Source organism: Microtus pennsylvanicus, chromosome 12, assembly GCF_037038515.1.
Source record: "Microtus pennsylvanicus isolate mMicPen1 chromosome 12, mMicPen1.hap1, whole genome shotgun sequence".
In the NCBI taxonomy this organism is placed as follows: Eukaryota; Metazoa; Chordata; class Mammalia; order Rodentia; family Cricetidae; genus Microtus; species Microtus pennsylvanicus.
The window spans coordinates 60,881,127-60,897,773 of record NC_134590.1 but is presented as its reverse complement, the minus strand read 5'-3'; the positions used below and the strand labels follow the sequence as shown (position 1 = coordinate 60,897,773).

Genomic DNA, 16,647 nt, shown 5'->3' with positions numbered 1-16,647 from the left:
AATGTCTTGCTGCCTCATCTCGGTGGCTGCAGAAGCCAAGAATTCTGAATGCGAACCAGACTGCACAGAAGGCCCTTTCCAGAACTCTCTTCTGAGTCCATAGTCCATACATCGCGGCTTTCTGTTATATGCACCATCACTGAGGCTTGGAAGGGTCAAGGTTGGGGTCCCAGTCCAAGAAGGAACCTTAGGCCTGACCTCATGGCTTCCCACCCCCCAACCTCCCTGGGAAGCCTTCCCTACCCTCACGGCATCCGAGGCTCCCTTGGATTTTACTATCTTGGCTGCTTCTGCCATCTTCCTTTCGTATACAGACACAGCCTGCAGGCTGCTCTGTAAACTCCTCACCCTGTCACCAACGCTGGCTGAACCCATATGACTTGAGAATTGCTCTAGCAATGGGAACATGGCGCTGTTCACTGAGTCTGACCTTCAGCATCTACTTTTAAAGGTCACTTCTGTCACACAAACCATCACCACTACAGTAGGAAGGACACGCGGCAGACAGGGAGACAAAGGGTCTTTCCTGATCCTTCCATGCACTTATGGTTCCTGACTGGTAGAGGTCCCCACAGCTGCCCTGAGTGTGGACAACATCGTGTCCCCTTAGCTTAGACGCGAGAAGCTGTTTCAGACGCAGGTCTCCTACTAGGAGGTGTGTGGTGAGGTGACTCTGACTTTCCCTTCCAGATCTCTTCCCTGGGAACTGCGATAGCAATGCCTCACTGTTTGGACAGCTGGGGATGGAGTGAGAATGCCCATATGAGTCATGAGGGAGGGGTCTAAGAAGAGGCAGGGAAAGCTAAAACCAACCCACACTCCTCCTCCTTATCTGCCAAAGCCCCAAGACAAGGGTCCCCTGGTCTTCTGCAGTAGCCTTCCCAAATCTATTCCCATCCTGTCCAGGAGGAAGCTTTCACAGGAGAGAAGTCAAGGAGAGGAAGATCCAAAGCCAGGCGACCTGCTCTAGCAGGGAAGATGGCACCCCATTCAAAAGCAGTGGCAGGGGCTGGAGTCAGGAGCTTCTCCTGCAGAAGACCTGAGTCCAGTTCCAAGCACTCACATGGTGGCTCCTCATCACCCGTAACTACAGTCCCAAGGGATCTGATGTCACCTTCATGGGTACCAGGTATACACACATGGCACATGTATATACAAGCAAGCAAAAGCTTGTACACAGAATCAAAAATTAAACCTAAATCTTACAAAAAGCAAACAGCTGAGTTCCTCTGCAGCTCCACTGCAGCACTCTGCAGGCTCTGGTCATCCCACATACCCGACCTGCAGTGGGTGGTGCTCAGGACAGGCTCCAACTGTCTGAGTCCCGGAATCCTTGCCGGAACTACAACCACCAGAGTACACTCCTGCTGCAGCACCATCTGTGTTTCCACGCACTCTGTGGGATGCTCAAACACTGGCCCCGGGCTCTACCAGGGATGCTCCTCTGGGGTTGGCTCTTGGCAAAATTGGTGTTTTCCCTCCTTTTGTCCAGCATCAAACAAATAGAAAGTTATGGCTACGTGACTAGTAGGTTACTTTCTAAATGCCATTTCTTTAGATTTTAGAACCTGAAACATCTGGTGGCCTGCAGGAGTATGACCTCCTTACGCCTTAATCTGCATATCCGCTAACACAAAGAACACAAGCACTGTAGGAGGCCAGGGTTGATGGCAAAGTCGGGTCAGAATGTGGGGTGGGGGCACTGGGAGTGGAGACAGCATGACAGCCATGGGATGGGTGAAGGTACCACCCAGCATGTGGTCTTCATGCCCGTTGCCCATGCATCTCTCCTCCGCCCTATAAAAGTTGACTTGTACGTGTGATTCTCCCAACATGGAAATCTGAGGATTTCCTTGAGGATTACTCAAGGAAAGGCCTTCAATAAACTCCATTTCCTTCCTTTCTCATCTTAGGCCTTCAAGCTGAAAGCAGCTCGGCCTGTGTCCAGTGGCAAACTGTTGGGATTTTTCTTTTACCACCAACCAAGTACCTCTGGGACCCAGATACTGATCTTGTGAAGAGCACTATGGAGGACTCACTCGAGTCTCTGTGTGAGATGCGGGCTAAACCCATTTCTCTACAGGGACACTAAAGCACAGAGAAGTGAATTAGGATTTGAACTCTGCTTTGCCTGAGTCCCCTCCTATGACCTCACACTGCTTCTCTAGATTGAGTCCAGCATTCTGACTTCATACTAGGGTCTCCAGGTGGGCCAAGATATAGCCGAACACACGCAGGAGTGGTTGCCCGGGTTCTTCCCTCTTCTACATCTAGACAGGAAGAAGGAACTAGAAACTAAGACCAAGAGACAGCAAGCAACGCTCTGAGATGGAACCAAACCAACCCCGGAAAGATGCCATCCTTGAGAAGGGCCTCAGAGCTGCTGCCAGGACTCTGAGCCAGATGGATCTGATTCAGCAGCCAGCTCGCTGGTTCTCCCCTCTGGCTGCTTGCTGGAGGTTGCCTCCAGGACAGGAGAAGATGAATATGCCCTAGATAAGAAGGCAGGTTTTCCTCCAAAGACCCAGCTGATGGCTTCAAATACACTCGTCAAAATGAACCAAAGGAACGAGAGTTGAAGGACAAGTGCCTCACGTTAGACCACGATCCCAAAACAGAACCAGACCAGCAGAACAGGCAGTCATGGAGAGCCAGATGCCAAGGGTTGGCCACCCGGTCATGGTATGTACGTACCTTTCTCTTGTTGGCTGGGCAAATATAGAAGTTGTCAATGACAGTGGTGACACCAGGCTGGAGAGTAAGCTTGGTGTAGGTTGTCCCAAAATCTGAGGACCTATGGGAACAGAAAGACAATTGTCAACACATGTCCCCCAGGGGAAGGCTTTCTAGCACCATGGTGTGCCAGCACCGGCAGAGCTGAGACACCCAGTGCTGTCCTCTCCATCCTCCCAGGGGAATCATGTCCCCACCCCACGTGCAAGTGAGGAGCCTGGGCTCTCTTGCAGACAGCAGGTTAGCTCAGGTCTACAGCCCAGGTCTGGAGTGAGAACCAGAAGTCAGAACTTTATTTTATGGCAGGAGTGGAGGGATAGGGACAGGGTTTCTATGTGTAGCCCTGGCTGTCCTAGAACTCACTTTGTAGGCCAGGTTGGCCTTGAACTCAGAGTTTCGCCTGCCTCTGCCTCCTGAGTGCTGGGATTAAAGGCGTGCACCACTGCCACCCAACACAGAAGTCAGAACTTTTTGATCCTTCCATCTCTACGATGCTCCACAAAACCATGAAGATCTATTCCATTTTGTTCAATTCAAAGATGAGTGGTAGGCATCAAGGGGACAGTGTCCTGCATGAGGCACCACTCAGCTGATAAGCAGCAGACTCGGGGTTCAAACACTGGCCCATCTGACGTCAGGTCACAGTCCGTTCAGCACAGTCACTGACTGAGCTGAGACCCCAATGTTTTCATCTGCTCCTCCACTGCCTTCTCTGAATGCTCAGCTCCACCAGGAGCAACCAGGCTCAGGCTGATCCCCGTCTTGAGCACAGGACAGCAGGGACAAGCTTGGTACCTGCTGGGAATCAGATCCCAGGATCTGTGCCACCAGGAGCTGTCCCAGTGAGCTACTCCACACCACCTCTATTAAGTTCCTCCTGTCCCCATTCCTCCGTCTCAGAGTGAGGGGAAGCCGGCGGAAAGTCCCAAAAGCTCCCTGAGCACTGAAGCCCCAAGGCCACTTAAAACAGGAGGGAGAGATGCTAAGGCTTGCGCTGTTATTTGTGGATACATCAGACCATAGATTCACCTCTGCACTGAAGTGTAAGTTACAGCGCTTCCTATGACAACTCATTAAAACATGTGGGAACTGGGGCTGGAAAGATGGCTCAGCAGCTAAGAGCATTTGCTGCTCTTCCAGAGGATCTGTGTTCAGTTCACAGCTCCCGTATTTAACTCTAGCTCTGGGGGATCCGAGGCTTCTGTCTTCCTGGGGCGTCTGCATGCATGAGAACATACCCACACACAGATACACACCTACACACAGATTCAAAATAATAAAGATTCACCTAAAATATGTGGGAACTGCAGACCGTGCCGAGTGCACTGGGGGAGTTGGGCTTGGGCAGGGGCTCTGGCTTTGGTCAATTCTTCTGCCTAAGATCTCAGCATCACGTGATGCCTTGACTCCTGGCTGTGGTGCTGCCTGCCTCCTGTACTTGCTGTGTGACCTCAGTGGCATCTGCCCTCCTCTTGGACTGCAGGGAGGCTGGAGGAGGCCAGGGCTTCTTGCTCAGGGGCTCAAGTAAGATCCTGAGCCCCTTTAGTATAAATACTCCACCCGCTGGAAGCGTTCAATCCCCACCAGTCTGTGCTCACTGTTCCTGTAGCGCTCGCTCCTCCCCCACCCCCGCTCCTATCACTGGCTTGGTGGCCACAGGTTCCCACCGTACTTTATAAACCTCAGGGTCACAAGGTCCCTTAGGCCAACAGGAGAGGCAGCCCAGTCCCCATCCTCTGGCTCTCAGGATTGCCCATCAGGGTAGGGTCCCTGGGGACCATCTGGGGTCTGGCTTCTTCCTGCCTCCTTAGGAGGACTGGGGCAAGAGAACAAAGATGCCACCGAGCGCCTGCTGTCTAATCAGGCACATTTGCTCTCCAAACCGCAGAGAATTGATTTTCATTGGTGAGGGGAAGTGAGAGGCCCCATTAGCAGAAATTGATCCACAACGGCCCAGAGCCCTGTAGAAACAACGGTTGTTTATAAGCTAAGAGCCGGCAGCCTAATGCAGCTGGATCTTCCCTGGCTGCCCTTTCCAAGACCTGAGCCTGTCCCCCCAGCCCCTCACAGCCCACCCCTTCCTTGCTGCTACCCATTGCCTCAGCCCTGGTCCAACCAGTCCAGCTTCTTTTCTATCCTCCTAACTACAGAAGCTGCCTGAAGCTGAGAACACCAGGATACCTGTGGTTGTGGGACAGCCTCGGAGAGTAGCATCCAATGACCACCACTGTGGTCTAGGACACCTGTGGTTGTGGGCTAGCCTCGAAGAGTAGCATCCAATGACCACCACTGTGGTCTAGGACACCTGTGGTTGTGGGCTAGCCTCGGAGAGTAGCATCCAATGACCACCACTGGACACTTGTCAAGGGAGGGAAGCACATGAGGAAGGAAAGCAGCAAAATGCAACCACACCGGAAGAGGCACAGCAGTGCAGAAACTGGGGAGACCCAGGAGTGGTGGGACCACTGGGCCACAGACAGGCACGGACAAAGTGACACACAGAGATCTGAGAGAAGAGGAGGAGACTGTGCCTGCCTGGAAAAAGCACCTGCCCCTGTTTGGCCAGTAGTTTTAACAACACATCGACCAAAATCATGAGTGAAACATAGATCCCACAAATGTCATCAAGATAAGCCAAGGCCATACTGGAGGGGTCACATGGAGACAGAAGCAATGGCGGGAGGACTACAGCCCCTAGGAGATGAAGAAAATGGAAAAAGATTCTAACATCAGCTCCCCCAAAGGAACTAGCCCCAAGATGCCTCCTTTTCTCGGGGATGGAACTTCCAGAACAGTGGAGGGGTCCTGTTCAGTTCCTTAACATTGTGTAGCAGCCACAGGACACAGATGTGGTAATCCAAAGGAGAGGGGAGCAGAGACAGAGACACACGTATAAGGGAGGGAAATATTGACAGACAGACAGACAGACGGGGATCAACGGGGGAGAGAAAGAGACTGAGACAGGGAGAAAAAAGAAGACACTGAGACAGACTAGGAGGGACAGAGAGACAGACAGTTGAGAGACACAGAGAGATACCCTGAGTCAGAGATAGAGGAGAGGGTGGAAGAGTCAGACAGAAAAATGAAGACTTGGGTGGGAGAGACAAGGAGGCAGCAATGGAGCTGAAGGTCCAAGAGACCTGGGAAATGCTGAGGGCATGTTAACAAGGACACCCACAGGCCCCAGCTGCCCCAGCTGATGGGCAGGAGTGGGCTCTGGGGAGCCGACAGGTCTGGAGCAACCAGAGTGGAGTAGGGGAGGGGCAGCGAGGGCTGGATCCACTTTACAATGCAACACCCCCTGGCCACTTGAGGCCACAGCACTTGGAATGCGGTCCATCTGGCCAAAAGGTAGAAACACTTCGAAACGCTGATTTCAAAGGCTCAGGGCCCAGAAAGAATGTAAAATACCTCATTGTCAGTTTTATGTAGATTACATATTGACATACTAATATTCTGGATATATTGAGTTAATTAAAATCATCACTGAAATTAATTTCACCTACTCCTAGTTTTAGTTAATAGACTTCATTTTATTGCAGGTTCCAGATCGCCACAAAACTATGAGGTAAGCTCAGTTTGCCCATGCCCTTGGCTCCACCCTCTCTGCCACTACCCTCCCTGCCACAGAGGACACATTTGTCCTAAGAATGAGCCAACACAGATGCCATTGTCATTGTCCTGATGAGGGCCTGCTGGCCCAACAGACTTAACATGACAGGTATCCACCACTGTGGCATCAGGCAGAACAGAGTCTCTTCATTGCCCTAAACACCCCCCAGGCTCAGCCTGCTACCCAGCTGCCTCTGGTCCTGCAGCAGCACCAATCTTTCCATGATTGCCAGTTTGCATCTTCTAGAATGTTCTGTGGCCAGGCTCAGCAGGAGCCTTCCTTTCTCTCATCCTTATGCTTAGATTTTCTCCAATCATTGTCACTACGTCCTTTCTCTTTGTATGTGACCACCAGAGCCTTCTGTACAACACACACGGCCCCTATTCCTAACATGTCAGGTCGGGACTTCATGTCTGGACATAGGTGACATCGGGAGTGCCTCCAAGAAAGGGGCAGGGCCTGTGAGAGCTGAGTCCTCACCTGGAAAGCTCCGTCCCAGCAGGCCAGCGAAGTGACCATGTGGAGTCCACTTAGATGGTGCCTGGGAGCAGCATGAACCACACACGGTTTTTCATTGCCTCTATGTTGCTGCGTTAGAAGGACCACTAAGGCTACAGTTGGAATCAGGAGGGACAGTCGGACTGTGACTTGAACTGGACTAGGGTTTGGAATATGAACACAGATAGAGGGAACACAGGTGACATGGGAGCCAAGTGACACTGGTCAGGAAGGTGCCTCTCAAGAAGGTTGAGCTGGGAGTCAGGACAGCCCTTGCTGTGGACAGGGCCAGGCTGGAGCTGGGATCAAGTTAGGAGTGACCCTGGGCTCTGGGCTACCTCCTTCTGACCCCTCTCTCACCTTCTCCTCACCCATCCTGGGGAGGAGTCCCACCCTGGGCTCAGTCTCCACTGCTCCAAGCTGCCAGTTCAGGGGTCAGCATCGTTCTCCTCTGAGACACTGAGGGTTGGAGTCGGCGGCCTTTGAGGTCCCAGCAGAGCAGAAGCTGTGACTGATGTCTTGAGCCTGCGGGTACCTCACACCTTTCAGCGACTGTCATCTGGCCCTAGCCCTGAGTCTCCAGCAAAGCACCAGTTGGATGGGTCCTAATGAAGTCGGTTACAGGAGGTTGGCCTGGATGTGCCTTCCCAGTGGAAAGTTCTGTTCATGCCCACCCTCACCATTCCCATGGGCATCCGCTTCTCAAGCAAACAGAGGCACCCAACAAGGACGACAGGTGTCCAAGGGGGATATACTCCTGCAGGCTCTTAGTCTCCAGGGCTGTGGCTATATCATTCTAGTACCTACTTCTGACCTCACATGAGATTTGAACCACAAGTCTAGAGCAACATAAAGACCTTGTGTTGGTAAAGCTATATTGCGGGGTTCTGGGCAGACATGGGACCTCTGAAGGGCCAGGGAACGTGCAGGCACAAGGCAGTGCTGCCTCTGAGAGGACAACACCGTCCAGAACCTGGGTGTCTGGAGCTCCTCCAACCCCTCCCCAGGCTGGCTGAGGTCTGCTGGCAGCAGCCAGGGGTCAGCAGTGATGCAGAATGCTTCAGCTGCCATCAGAGCAGTGACACTGAGAGTAAAGGCCACAGCATGAGTAGCACTGGGCTCAGCCTCTGCCCCAGGTCAGGGTGGGCTGGACAGAAGGAGGGAAGGGATGCCACAGCGTGTCCACACGGAGCTCAGCTTATCTGCTTGCTGGAACTGTCTCTTAGGGGACCCTGAATGCAGGCAAAGAAAGGGAATGACATTTACAGCCTCAGATAATTCTGGGAACTAGAAGACAAGCTGCCTTGGTGCCCAGCAAGCAGTGTGGGCAGATCATGGTGGGACCCTTCAGCCAGTACTGGGTCTAAGGCTGCCAGATCCAGTGACAGTGAGGTCACCATGAACCTCTAAAGGTCCAACAGCCACACACACACACAGCTGACAGTGTTTGCCAGGCTTCTGTGGTGGTGTTCTGGGTGCCTGATGTGAAGGCTGTGTGAGTTTAGGCTAGCAGGCTTTTCTCTCTGGTCAAGCTTGCCATTGCAAAAGGGCTGGGGTGGTTGTGACAGGATTTATGTCTATGCACCAGCCTTGACACTAAGTGGGTTTGGTTCCTCAGAAAGGGTGTGAAGGAGGAGCTGGGAGGGGACACTAGTACTCACAAAGTATCTCCCTCCCCACAACGGGGCACACTCTTAGGTGACTTCCTTGCTTTCAGTTTCCACACTGTGCAAGGTTGCATGGTTTTTCTTTTTTTTCCCCCATTTTCAGCAGCACGGAGACAATTCTAATCTTCATTCGTTCAAATTAAAAATTAAAAACCCAGGGTCTAAAACCGGGCAAGTAGAAACACGGAAGGCGAGCACAGTTGGAAAATTGCTATTTGTGAATCCGCTGCTTAATTGCTGAGTGTTTGCACACATTCTCTTTTTAAAAATGATTTCATTAAGCCATTTTCATATTCTATAATTATTTCACTGGTGGGGCTCATTTCCCCCCTCCCTCCCACCACGAGCCCCTGTTTTCACACTCAGCTCCTACTGCTAACCTGAAAATCACACCCAGGTATGAGAAAAGCACACTTCCTCCAGGCAAGTGTTCCCGGGCCTTCCCAGTGAGGCCACTTGCAAGTCCCGTCCCAGGGCAGGGCCTGCACTTGTGTGGTCTATATGTATACGTATACGTATATGTATACGGAGGGGGTCCAGGACGGATGCTCGTGCCCATCCTGAAAGTGGAGAATGGCAGCAGAGGCAGAATCCCAGAGAAGCCAATGCTGCCCAGGGCTGTCCCACTGCCACGCAACGAACTATCCTCTACCTTCAGCGAAGTGCCGATGGCTGCGTGCACCTTATGATCCATGATGATGAGGAGTCTGCATGTGACAGCCTGCAGGGGACCTTCAGGCGACCTCTCTTCCCTCTGGAGACAAGCTCCAACACCTGAACTTTGTGTACAAGGTAACAGACGCCAAGTAGGGGAGGTATGAGGACCCACCCCCAAGCACAGACTTGAACCTGGTCTCTGGGCAGAAGTGATGTATGTTGGAGATGTGATTCCTGGAGAAGCCTGTCCTAAGATTCTGTCCTGCTCCAGAGGACAGGAAATCGGCTGTGACATTAGGAACAGGTGCAGTACTGACAGGCTATGGACCACTGGTTGCTTAGGGGTCTGGAAGTTCTATAGACCTGCCAAGAGGGAACCTTGGAATTAGATTCCTACTGCCCTGGAATCTGATATCCTAATTAGCCCTCCCAGGATCAGTTGGGGACAGGGAGTCACTACTATAGGGGGCATCTTAAGGACAATGCTGCCATTCAGAAAAATTCTGGGATGTGGCTTAAGAGACCGAGTATGAAATGGGAACAGGGTGTCGGCTAGTGAGGTAGGAGGCAGGAAGGGATGCAGGAAGGATAGGGCCAGGCAGGCCAACAAACATATTTTTCTGCTCACAGTGAGCTATGGCCCCACAAACTCAATCATAAATTGAAAGTATCATAAGTAAAAAATTCAAATATAGTCTAGCCTGCCGAATACCCCTGGAATATGTGAGCTGAGCCCAGTCAACTTCAAGTGTGCTCAGCACACTCCCGTTAACTTTCAGTGGCAAAAACTCATCTACAAAGCCCACGCTATAAGGAAGTGTTGACTGTTTTATATAACTCATTGAGTGCAAGGATTCAGAGAATACTGGCAGCCTGGCCCCGCAGCCTGGTTGTTTCTTCTCTTTGCTTCCTAGCGTTGACAGAGAGGCTCCTACATATGGCCAGCCTGGGAAAGATCAAAGCTTGCAGTGTGGTTTCCACGGAGTGCCTCTAGCTTCTGCAACGTCATGAAACAAAAACCAGACCAAACCGAACAGCAACACAGGGAACCCTGATCGCTCTTTGGGCTGATGAGGGAGGGGGACTTGATTGGGAGAGGGGGAGGGAAATGGGAGGCAGTGGCGGGGAAGAGACAGAAATCTTTAATAAATAAATAAATTTAAAAAAATAAAAAAAAAATGGTACCACCAACAGAGAGAGATTGGTTATTCAGAATGTGAGCCCGTGCGGGACGTAAAAAAAAAAATTCATTGGACTCTCCTGATGGGAAGGGCATCTGTAGTCTGAGGGAGAGAGCTCAACATCCCCACTGGCCCCACCCCCAATGAGCAAGCCCTATGCAATGGAAAGAAGGAACTGCAGAGGCATCCAATTGCACTGAAACATGGTTGTGGCTGCCCATGTGCAGACGAGGAAACTGAGGCATAGGAAGCCTGGTGGCCCAAAGAATAGCAACCCCAGGATTCTCAGCAGAAGTCACATATCAGCTCCAGGTCTGTCCCACCAACTTGGGACTGGGGTATGACATGACTCCCCAGAACCCCAGAGCCTTCCTGATGCCATGTCTCACCCAGCAGGGCTGGCAGAGACATCCTGATACCTGGTAATGTACCAGTAGCTGACCAGTGGACACCTTAACATGGGAGCAACACGCCATTGCCTGGAGAGTTGCTGTGGCCTCGGGGCTCCCCCTACTCCAATATTGAGCCTCGGGCAGTTCAGCCAGAGCTGGTATGGGCTAGAAGGAGGATGCAGGGGACACTGGGGGCTCCAGTTTTCTGAAGCCTGAACTCCCAGTGGGTAGTCCATCTTGTGGGCCCAATCACCAGTACAAGCTTTCTACATATGGCTTTGGCCTCTGCCACATCTGCTATGGCCCTGAGTGTGCCAAGTGCTGTGAGGTTTTCTGGCAGACAGTTTTGGAATGAAGAGGGCTGGGCTGACCAACACCACAGATTCCTTTAAACTCCTTCTTGCAGTCTAACCAGCACCCTGGGATGGAAATGTGGTTGTGAACTCGGCCCAGACAATTTGGCTCCTGGCCCTGGAACCTCCTTTATACTGAGAACTTAATCCTTTGCAAGAAACCATTCCACAGACTTTCTGATCATGTCCTGTGCTAAGGCCTTGGGCTGGAGCAGTGGGCAAAGAGGTATTAGGCACCACCGGGCATGACCGCACACTGTGGGAAGATCGCAGGAATGCCTGCTACTGCCCAGGCCCCTCTTCCATGCAGGCCCCAGGCCTTCTCACAGGTAGCACTAGAGCGGTTAAACTCAGCTAGGCAGGAGCCTCAAAGACCCTCTGCACAGTGGCGTCTACTGCCTTTCTGCCAGACGTGCATGCCCTCAGGGCCGCACACACACAAGGCTGAGTCAAAGAGGAGATTGGGACCAGAGAGCAGATCCCAGGGTCCCTGGCAAGATGTGGGGCCCTTTGGAGCCTAGGGAAATGTAAGGGTCTCTCAATAGCCAAAGGTGGGGACCACAGGGTTACCAGGACCTAGAGAAAGGCTGAAGAAAGGTATCACCTGAGCATATAGAAAAGCCTCAGGCATATGGGGGACCTGGGACTTGGGGACCTGGCAGAGGAGCCATAGGAGTTGAGAGAAAGGGTCAGGCATACGGGGGACATTTCTCAGGGGTTCCAATGAGGATGATCCTGGGGCGTGACAAGGCAGGCGAGCTATCCTGGGAAAGCAGGAATGAAGGAAAGGGGTAGGCAGGAAACCAGCTGCTGAAGGGGAAAGCCACAAGGGCAGAGTGTGATGACACACGATAACACAGTAGGGCCAGCTTCAAGGCTACCACGTGCTGAGACCTTCCAGGCAGTGGCCCCCTCCCCAAGCCCCTCTGTGACTGAGGCCTGACAGTGTACTCTTCCCATGCAGATGAGGATACACATGAGAGGTGACATCGCTTGCTTGGATGAAGTTAGACTCTGGGGGACAAGGGGCCTGAGCTCTCCATGGTGCCCCTCAGGTTTTCAATGGCATGGTGGGACTTTGACAAAGGCGCTGTCCCCTGGCAGTCTTCAGAACTTTCCTGCCACCCTCCAGGCCAAATGAGGCCCCTGTCCCTGGAATCGCCTGGCTCCCCTTCCTGGCAAGGACCATGCTACTGCTGCTCACTGGGCACACAGACTGTCACCCTGCAGCGGGGTTCCCACTTCCACAGCTGCTCTTGCCAACCTAAGCTGGGCACGCCTCCAGGAACCCAGGCCGAGACCATGTCCCCTTCCAGCCCACAGGAGGAGGCAGAGCCACTATCTGTTGTGGATTCTCAAAGGGGGGTGTCAGCAACCCTAGTGATGACCCGGACAGCTCTTGTGCCAGGTAAAGATTGTCTTCATTGACCCTGATCTGGTAGGCAGGAAATATACAGTGTTTATCTGTCTGGGTTTGATAGGGAAGGCCATGCCAGTGCCTCCTAGGAATGGCCAGGCTTGTGATTACCTGCCAGAGGTCAGCACACAGTCACCTTTCTGAAGAGTAAGACAACGACGCAAGAGGCAAGAGAGCACACTGACCACAGGCTCCTGGGCCCCAAAACTCCATCCCTACCCCCACAGCCCCCATTCATGACTAGAATTTACTTCCCAGAGAAGACAGATGGGGACTAGCATTCCCTGGGAAAATAAATCAGCGAGGAGCACCCACAGGGAGTTGAAGCACCCAGGGAAGGCCGTGGTTCTGAGTGCGGGTTTTCCCTTTGAGGTCCAGCTGTAGACAAGCAGGAGATAAGTGTGGCTTTGTTCATTCGAGAGCGCACTTGCTTTCCCTTAGAGCACCAGCTGCACACATTTCTGGGCTCCTGGGGAACTCAAGGCCTGTCAGCACCACAACATGAAGAGGGCGGGCACTTCCCGGAAAACAGTGAGCATCCCGGGGCTGTGTCACATTCCTACAGAAGCCACAGGGACCCTGAGCAGGTCATTCAGCTTGCTGGTCCTCAGGACCTCTGCTGTGGAATGAGGTGAGCCATGCCTTCCCCCAGGGACACCAAGAGGTCCAAGTAAAGTGAACCACCAGTCAGAGACTGCCCAGGGGACACCCTGCCCTCTGTGTTTCCATTTAAATTGACACAGAAGGGCTCAGCACACTGAGCGGCACCATTTCCTAGGTAAATGGTCCTGGACTGTATAGAAAGCTGGCTAAGCATGGGTCTATGGGCAAACCAGAAGGCAAGCCAGCAAACAGCATTCCTCCGTGGCTTCTGCTTCAAGTCCCTTCCTTGACTTTCCTCAGTGCTGGACTGTGACCTTTCCTCCGCCGAGTTGCTTGGGTGGTAGTGTTTGTCACAGCAATAGATTCAAACTAGAAAAACCCTTCTCAGGGAGGTGACACAGGGCAGAGACTGGAATGTCTAGAGGGTTGGTGGGTCCCTGTGGGGATCAAGGCAGAAGATCATCACCCATAACGGCCCTGAGTTGGGACTGCACACCCCAATGCCACTCCTGGGTATGCTGCAGATGGAACAGGGCACACACACACACACACACACACACACACACACGGCTGCATCACCCTATAGACTTTGCACACTCCATGTTTTAAGCTTAGCTGGTCTTGGAATGGGAAGTCATACGCCCTGCTAGCAGGGGTTAGGCAGGAGGACGCTATGCAGCAGGGCTGTGGGCAGCTAGGCAGGGCAGGGTCGCTGTCTATCCTGAGGCCAACAGCAGGGCTCTCCTCAGGCAGGGCGCTGAACACATGGCAGAGGGAGGTCTGCCTGTTCCTGGGACCCCAAGAAAAGGGAAGACCCTGAGTTGCAATGTCTGTGAAAACAAGCAAGCTACTATGGGAATCCTCTTCCCAGGCCAGCAGCAGACTGTCCTCCAATAGGGAACCCATGCTAACTCGGAAAATAAATAGCCTCAGAGATCAGAGGCAGCACACTTAGAGTTCATTACAGTAAACCCACCGTCAAGGGTGGACGGAGATCAGCGGGATTATGCCTGTCATGGCAATTAAAATTAAAAAAGGAGCGTTTTTGAGAGAGATGCAATTCCACGGTCCCTGAAGCCATGGTGGCACTGCCTGCCAGGGCTTGTGGCTTGGAAGGGCAACATTGTGGTTAGGGGCTGATTTTGTTCCTCATAAAGGCTGCTCTGAGCTGCTCTCCCAGCCAGAAAATGTCCCACTGAAATCCTGGGATGCCGATGGTGTTGGAGGCTCACTGGTGCCAACCTTCATCCTAGGGCCACTCTACAATGGCATCCTCCTTTACCACCACTGCCAGGCCTGTCTCATTGTCACTCCGAGAGCTTCAGATTTTCCATGTGAAAAATGGCGTCAGTGTTCATGTCCTCTAGGGGGAGGGGCATGTGGCCAAGACTTGAAGGCTGGGGTGTGGCTTGAGGGAGAGTGCAGCTCTCATATCTGTCCAGAGTGCAACAGCCACAAAAGAATTAGCTCAGAAGTGTTCCGTGAACAACACATTCATCCTGAGTGCACAGCCTCTCTGCATCCGCCCCTTTCTCTCTCCCTGCCCTGCACAGAACCCTACCCACCACCTCTCCAGCAACTTCTTGGCAATTTCTTGTTGCTCTAATCATGGAGGGTTCTGGGGGAAACTGAGGGTGGGAGAAAGGAAACACAAGAGTCTCTTCTGTGCCAGAGTGTCCCTAACAGGGGCCTCGTCCCTCTGTGTTTTCAGGTCCTATTGCACAGCCCGTTCTGAATACAGTTCCTGGTTGTTGGTCAGACTCATGAACTGCAGGACCATCCCCACCTTCCTGGTCTCTCCACTCCAGCTATAGCAGGGAACATCATCATTCAAACCTCAAGGCCACCTCTCTGTCCCATGACTCTCTCTGTCTTGTCCACACCATGAAGTCAATTCTTTGATTTGTGTGCTGGAACTAGAAGGCAGAGGACTTCCTGTATGGACTTGGTGTTTGGCATTTGATTGATGTTAACAGTTATCACGGGCTGCTGCGTGAGGGGATGTGATGCTACTACATCCTCTCAGGTGTGTGTGTGTGTGTATGCACGCATGCTCACATACATGCACATACATGAATACAGTAGTTCACAGAAGCCAGAGGCATCAGATCTCTTTGAAGCGAGAGTTAGAGGCCATTGTGGGCTGCCTTACTCGGATATGGGGAACCGAATTCAAATCCTCTGGAAGAGCAGTACACACTCTTAACCATCATGACATCTCTCCAGCTCCAGCTGTTTAATTTTAAACGTAAAGTAGAGCTTTGCCAGTAAACACACTGGGAGGTGAAGGAGTAGCCAGATTCTTCAAAGGAAGGAAACCGCGTTTGAGTCAGTGCTACTTCTCCGGGTCACTGATCTCCTAATGATTTTATGATATTCTTCTCTCCTTGGACCACTGGTACAGAAGAGATGGAGATGCCACGCATCAGGGGGCATTACTGCTGAGCACCAGGCTGGCTGCCCATCTTTCTAGCTGGTTTCTGAGCATAGGAACCCCTCCCCTTAGGTAGAGAAGCAGGAGGCCTGGCTGTGCATCTGAACTTCTGCTTCCAGTCCTGGCTTTGCAAACTCATCTTCCATGATCAGGCTCTCCTGTCCTCCCCAGGTATGCCCCGAGCCCCAATACACAGCCTAGGGACCATCTCCTGACTTTGATGGTCCTGTTTATGAAAGAGCACCAGCTTAGCCACTTCACAATGTCTCATGATTACAGCTCCACTTGCTCCCTGCCTGGGCCCATGTGACTTTAGTAAGATAGAGCTGACAGCATGGCAGGGGATAGGCCTGTAATCCTACCCCCTCTGCCCCCTGCAAGTGTGTAGCCCAGCCAGGTTCAGACCAAATGCCAGGCTTGCTGCACAGCCCACACCCGCCGGGGAGACCGGGGTGACTGTTCCTGCCGTGTAATTACAGTGGGAATTAGGAAATCACCAATCCTGCTGTCAGGTACGTAATTAATTTGGGAAATTTAATTGTGCCTTAGTGGGGGAGGATTTCCCCAGTGGAGAGAGGCTTAGATAGGAGAGCAGAAATGGAAAACACCTACACCCTCCTTCAGTCTGGAGAGGCACAGAGGCCGAGCACACAGTGCTAGGTGGCACACCCCCACCTCATCCATAGGGAAACTGGGGTGCACGGACATCTGCCGCCTTGCCCACAGCCCAGTTTGAAAACACCCATGCCAGCAGCAATGTGCCCCAGGCAGGACACAGCAGGAGGCCCGATTTTCATCCTGACTGCCAGCCGCAGCTGCTGTTGTCACCCTGACACTGGGCCGCCACATCTCAGAAGGGCCCCTATTCCAGGTGCTCCATCCCTCTCAGTGTGACGCCCAGCCCACATCTGGAGGTGTCTGACAGATGCTGAGGAAGCCCTTGGTGCACATAGGGAGTACTAGGGTCCTCCTGACATTGCCTATGGACTCTCCTTCCTCCTGCCTTGAGCCAGGGCCACCATCAGTTGAGCCCAGTGTCCCAGAGGGCTCTTCCAGGATACAACCTGTAGAAACTGGGTCTCCTCTCAGTCTGTTCCCC

General features: G+C 52.6%; 1 protein-coding gene across 2 annotated transcripts in view; it reads right to left on the bottom strand.

The window, feature by feature from the left end:
- Positions 1–16,647, bottom strand: part of Sorcs2 (sortilin related VPS10 domain containing receptor 2) — a 380,264-nt gene that overhangs the window by 142,485 nt on the left and 221,132 nt on the right. For both annotated transcript variants that reach the window (XM_075943775.1, XM_075943774.1), the window contains exon 3: positions 2,695–2,794. In XM_075943775.1, the coding sequence (XP_075799890.1) occupies positions 2,695–2,794 (100 nt within the window). The remainder of the gene's footprint in view (positions 1–2,694; positions 2,795–16,647) is intronic.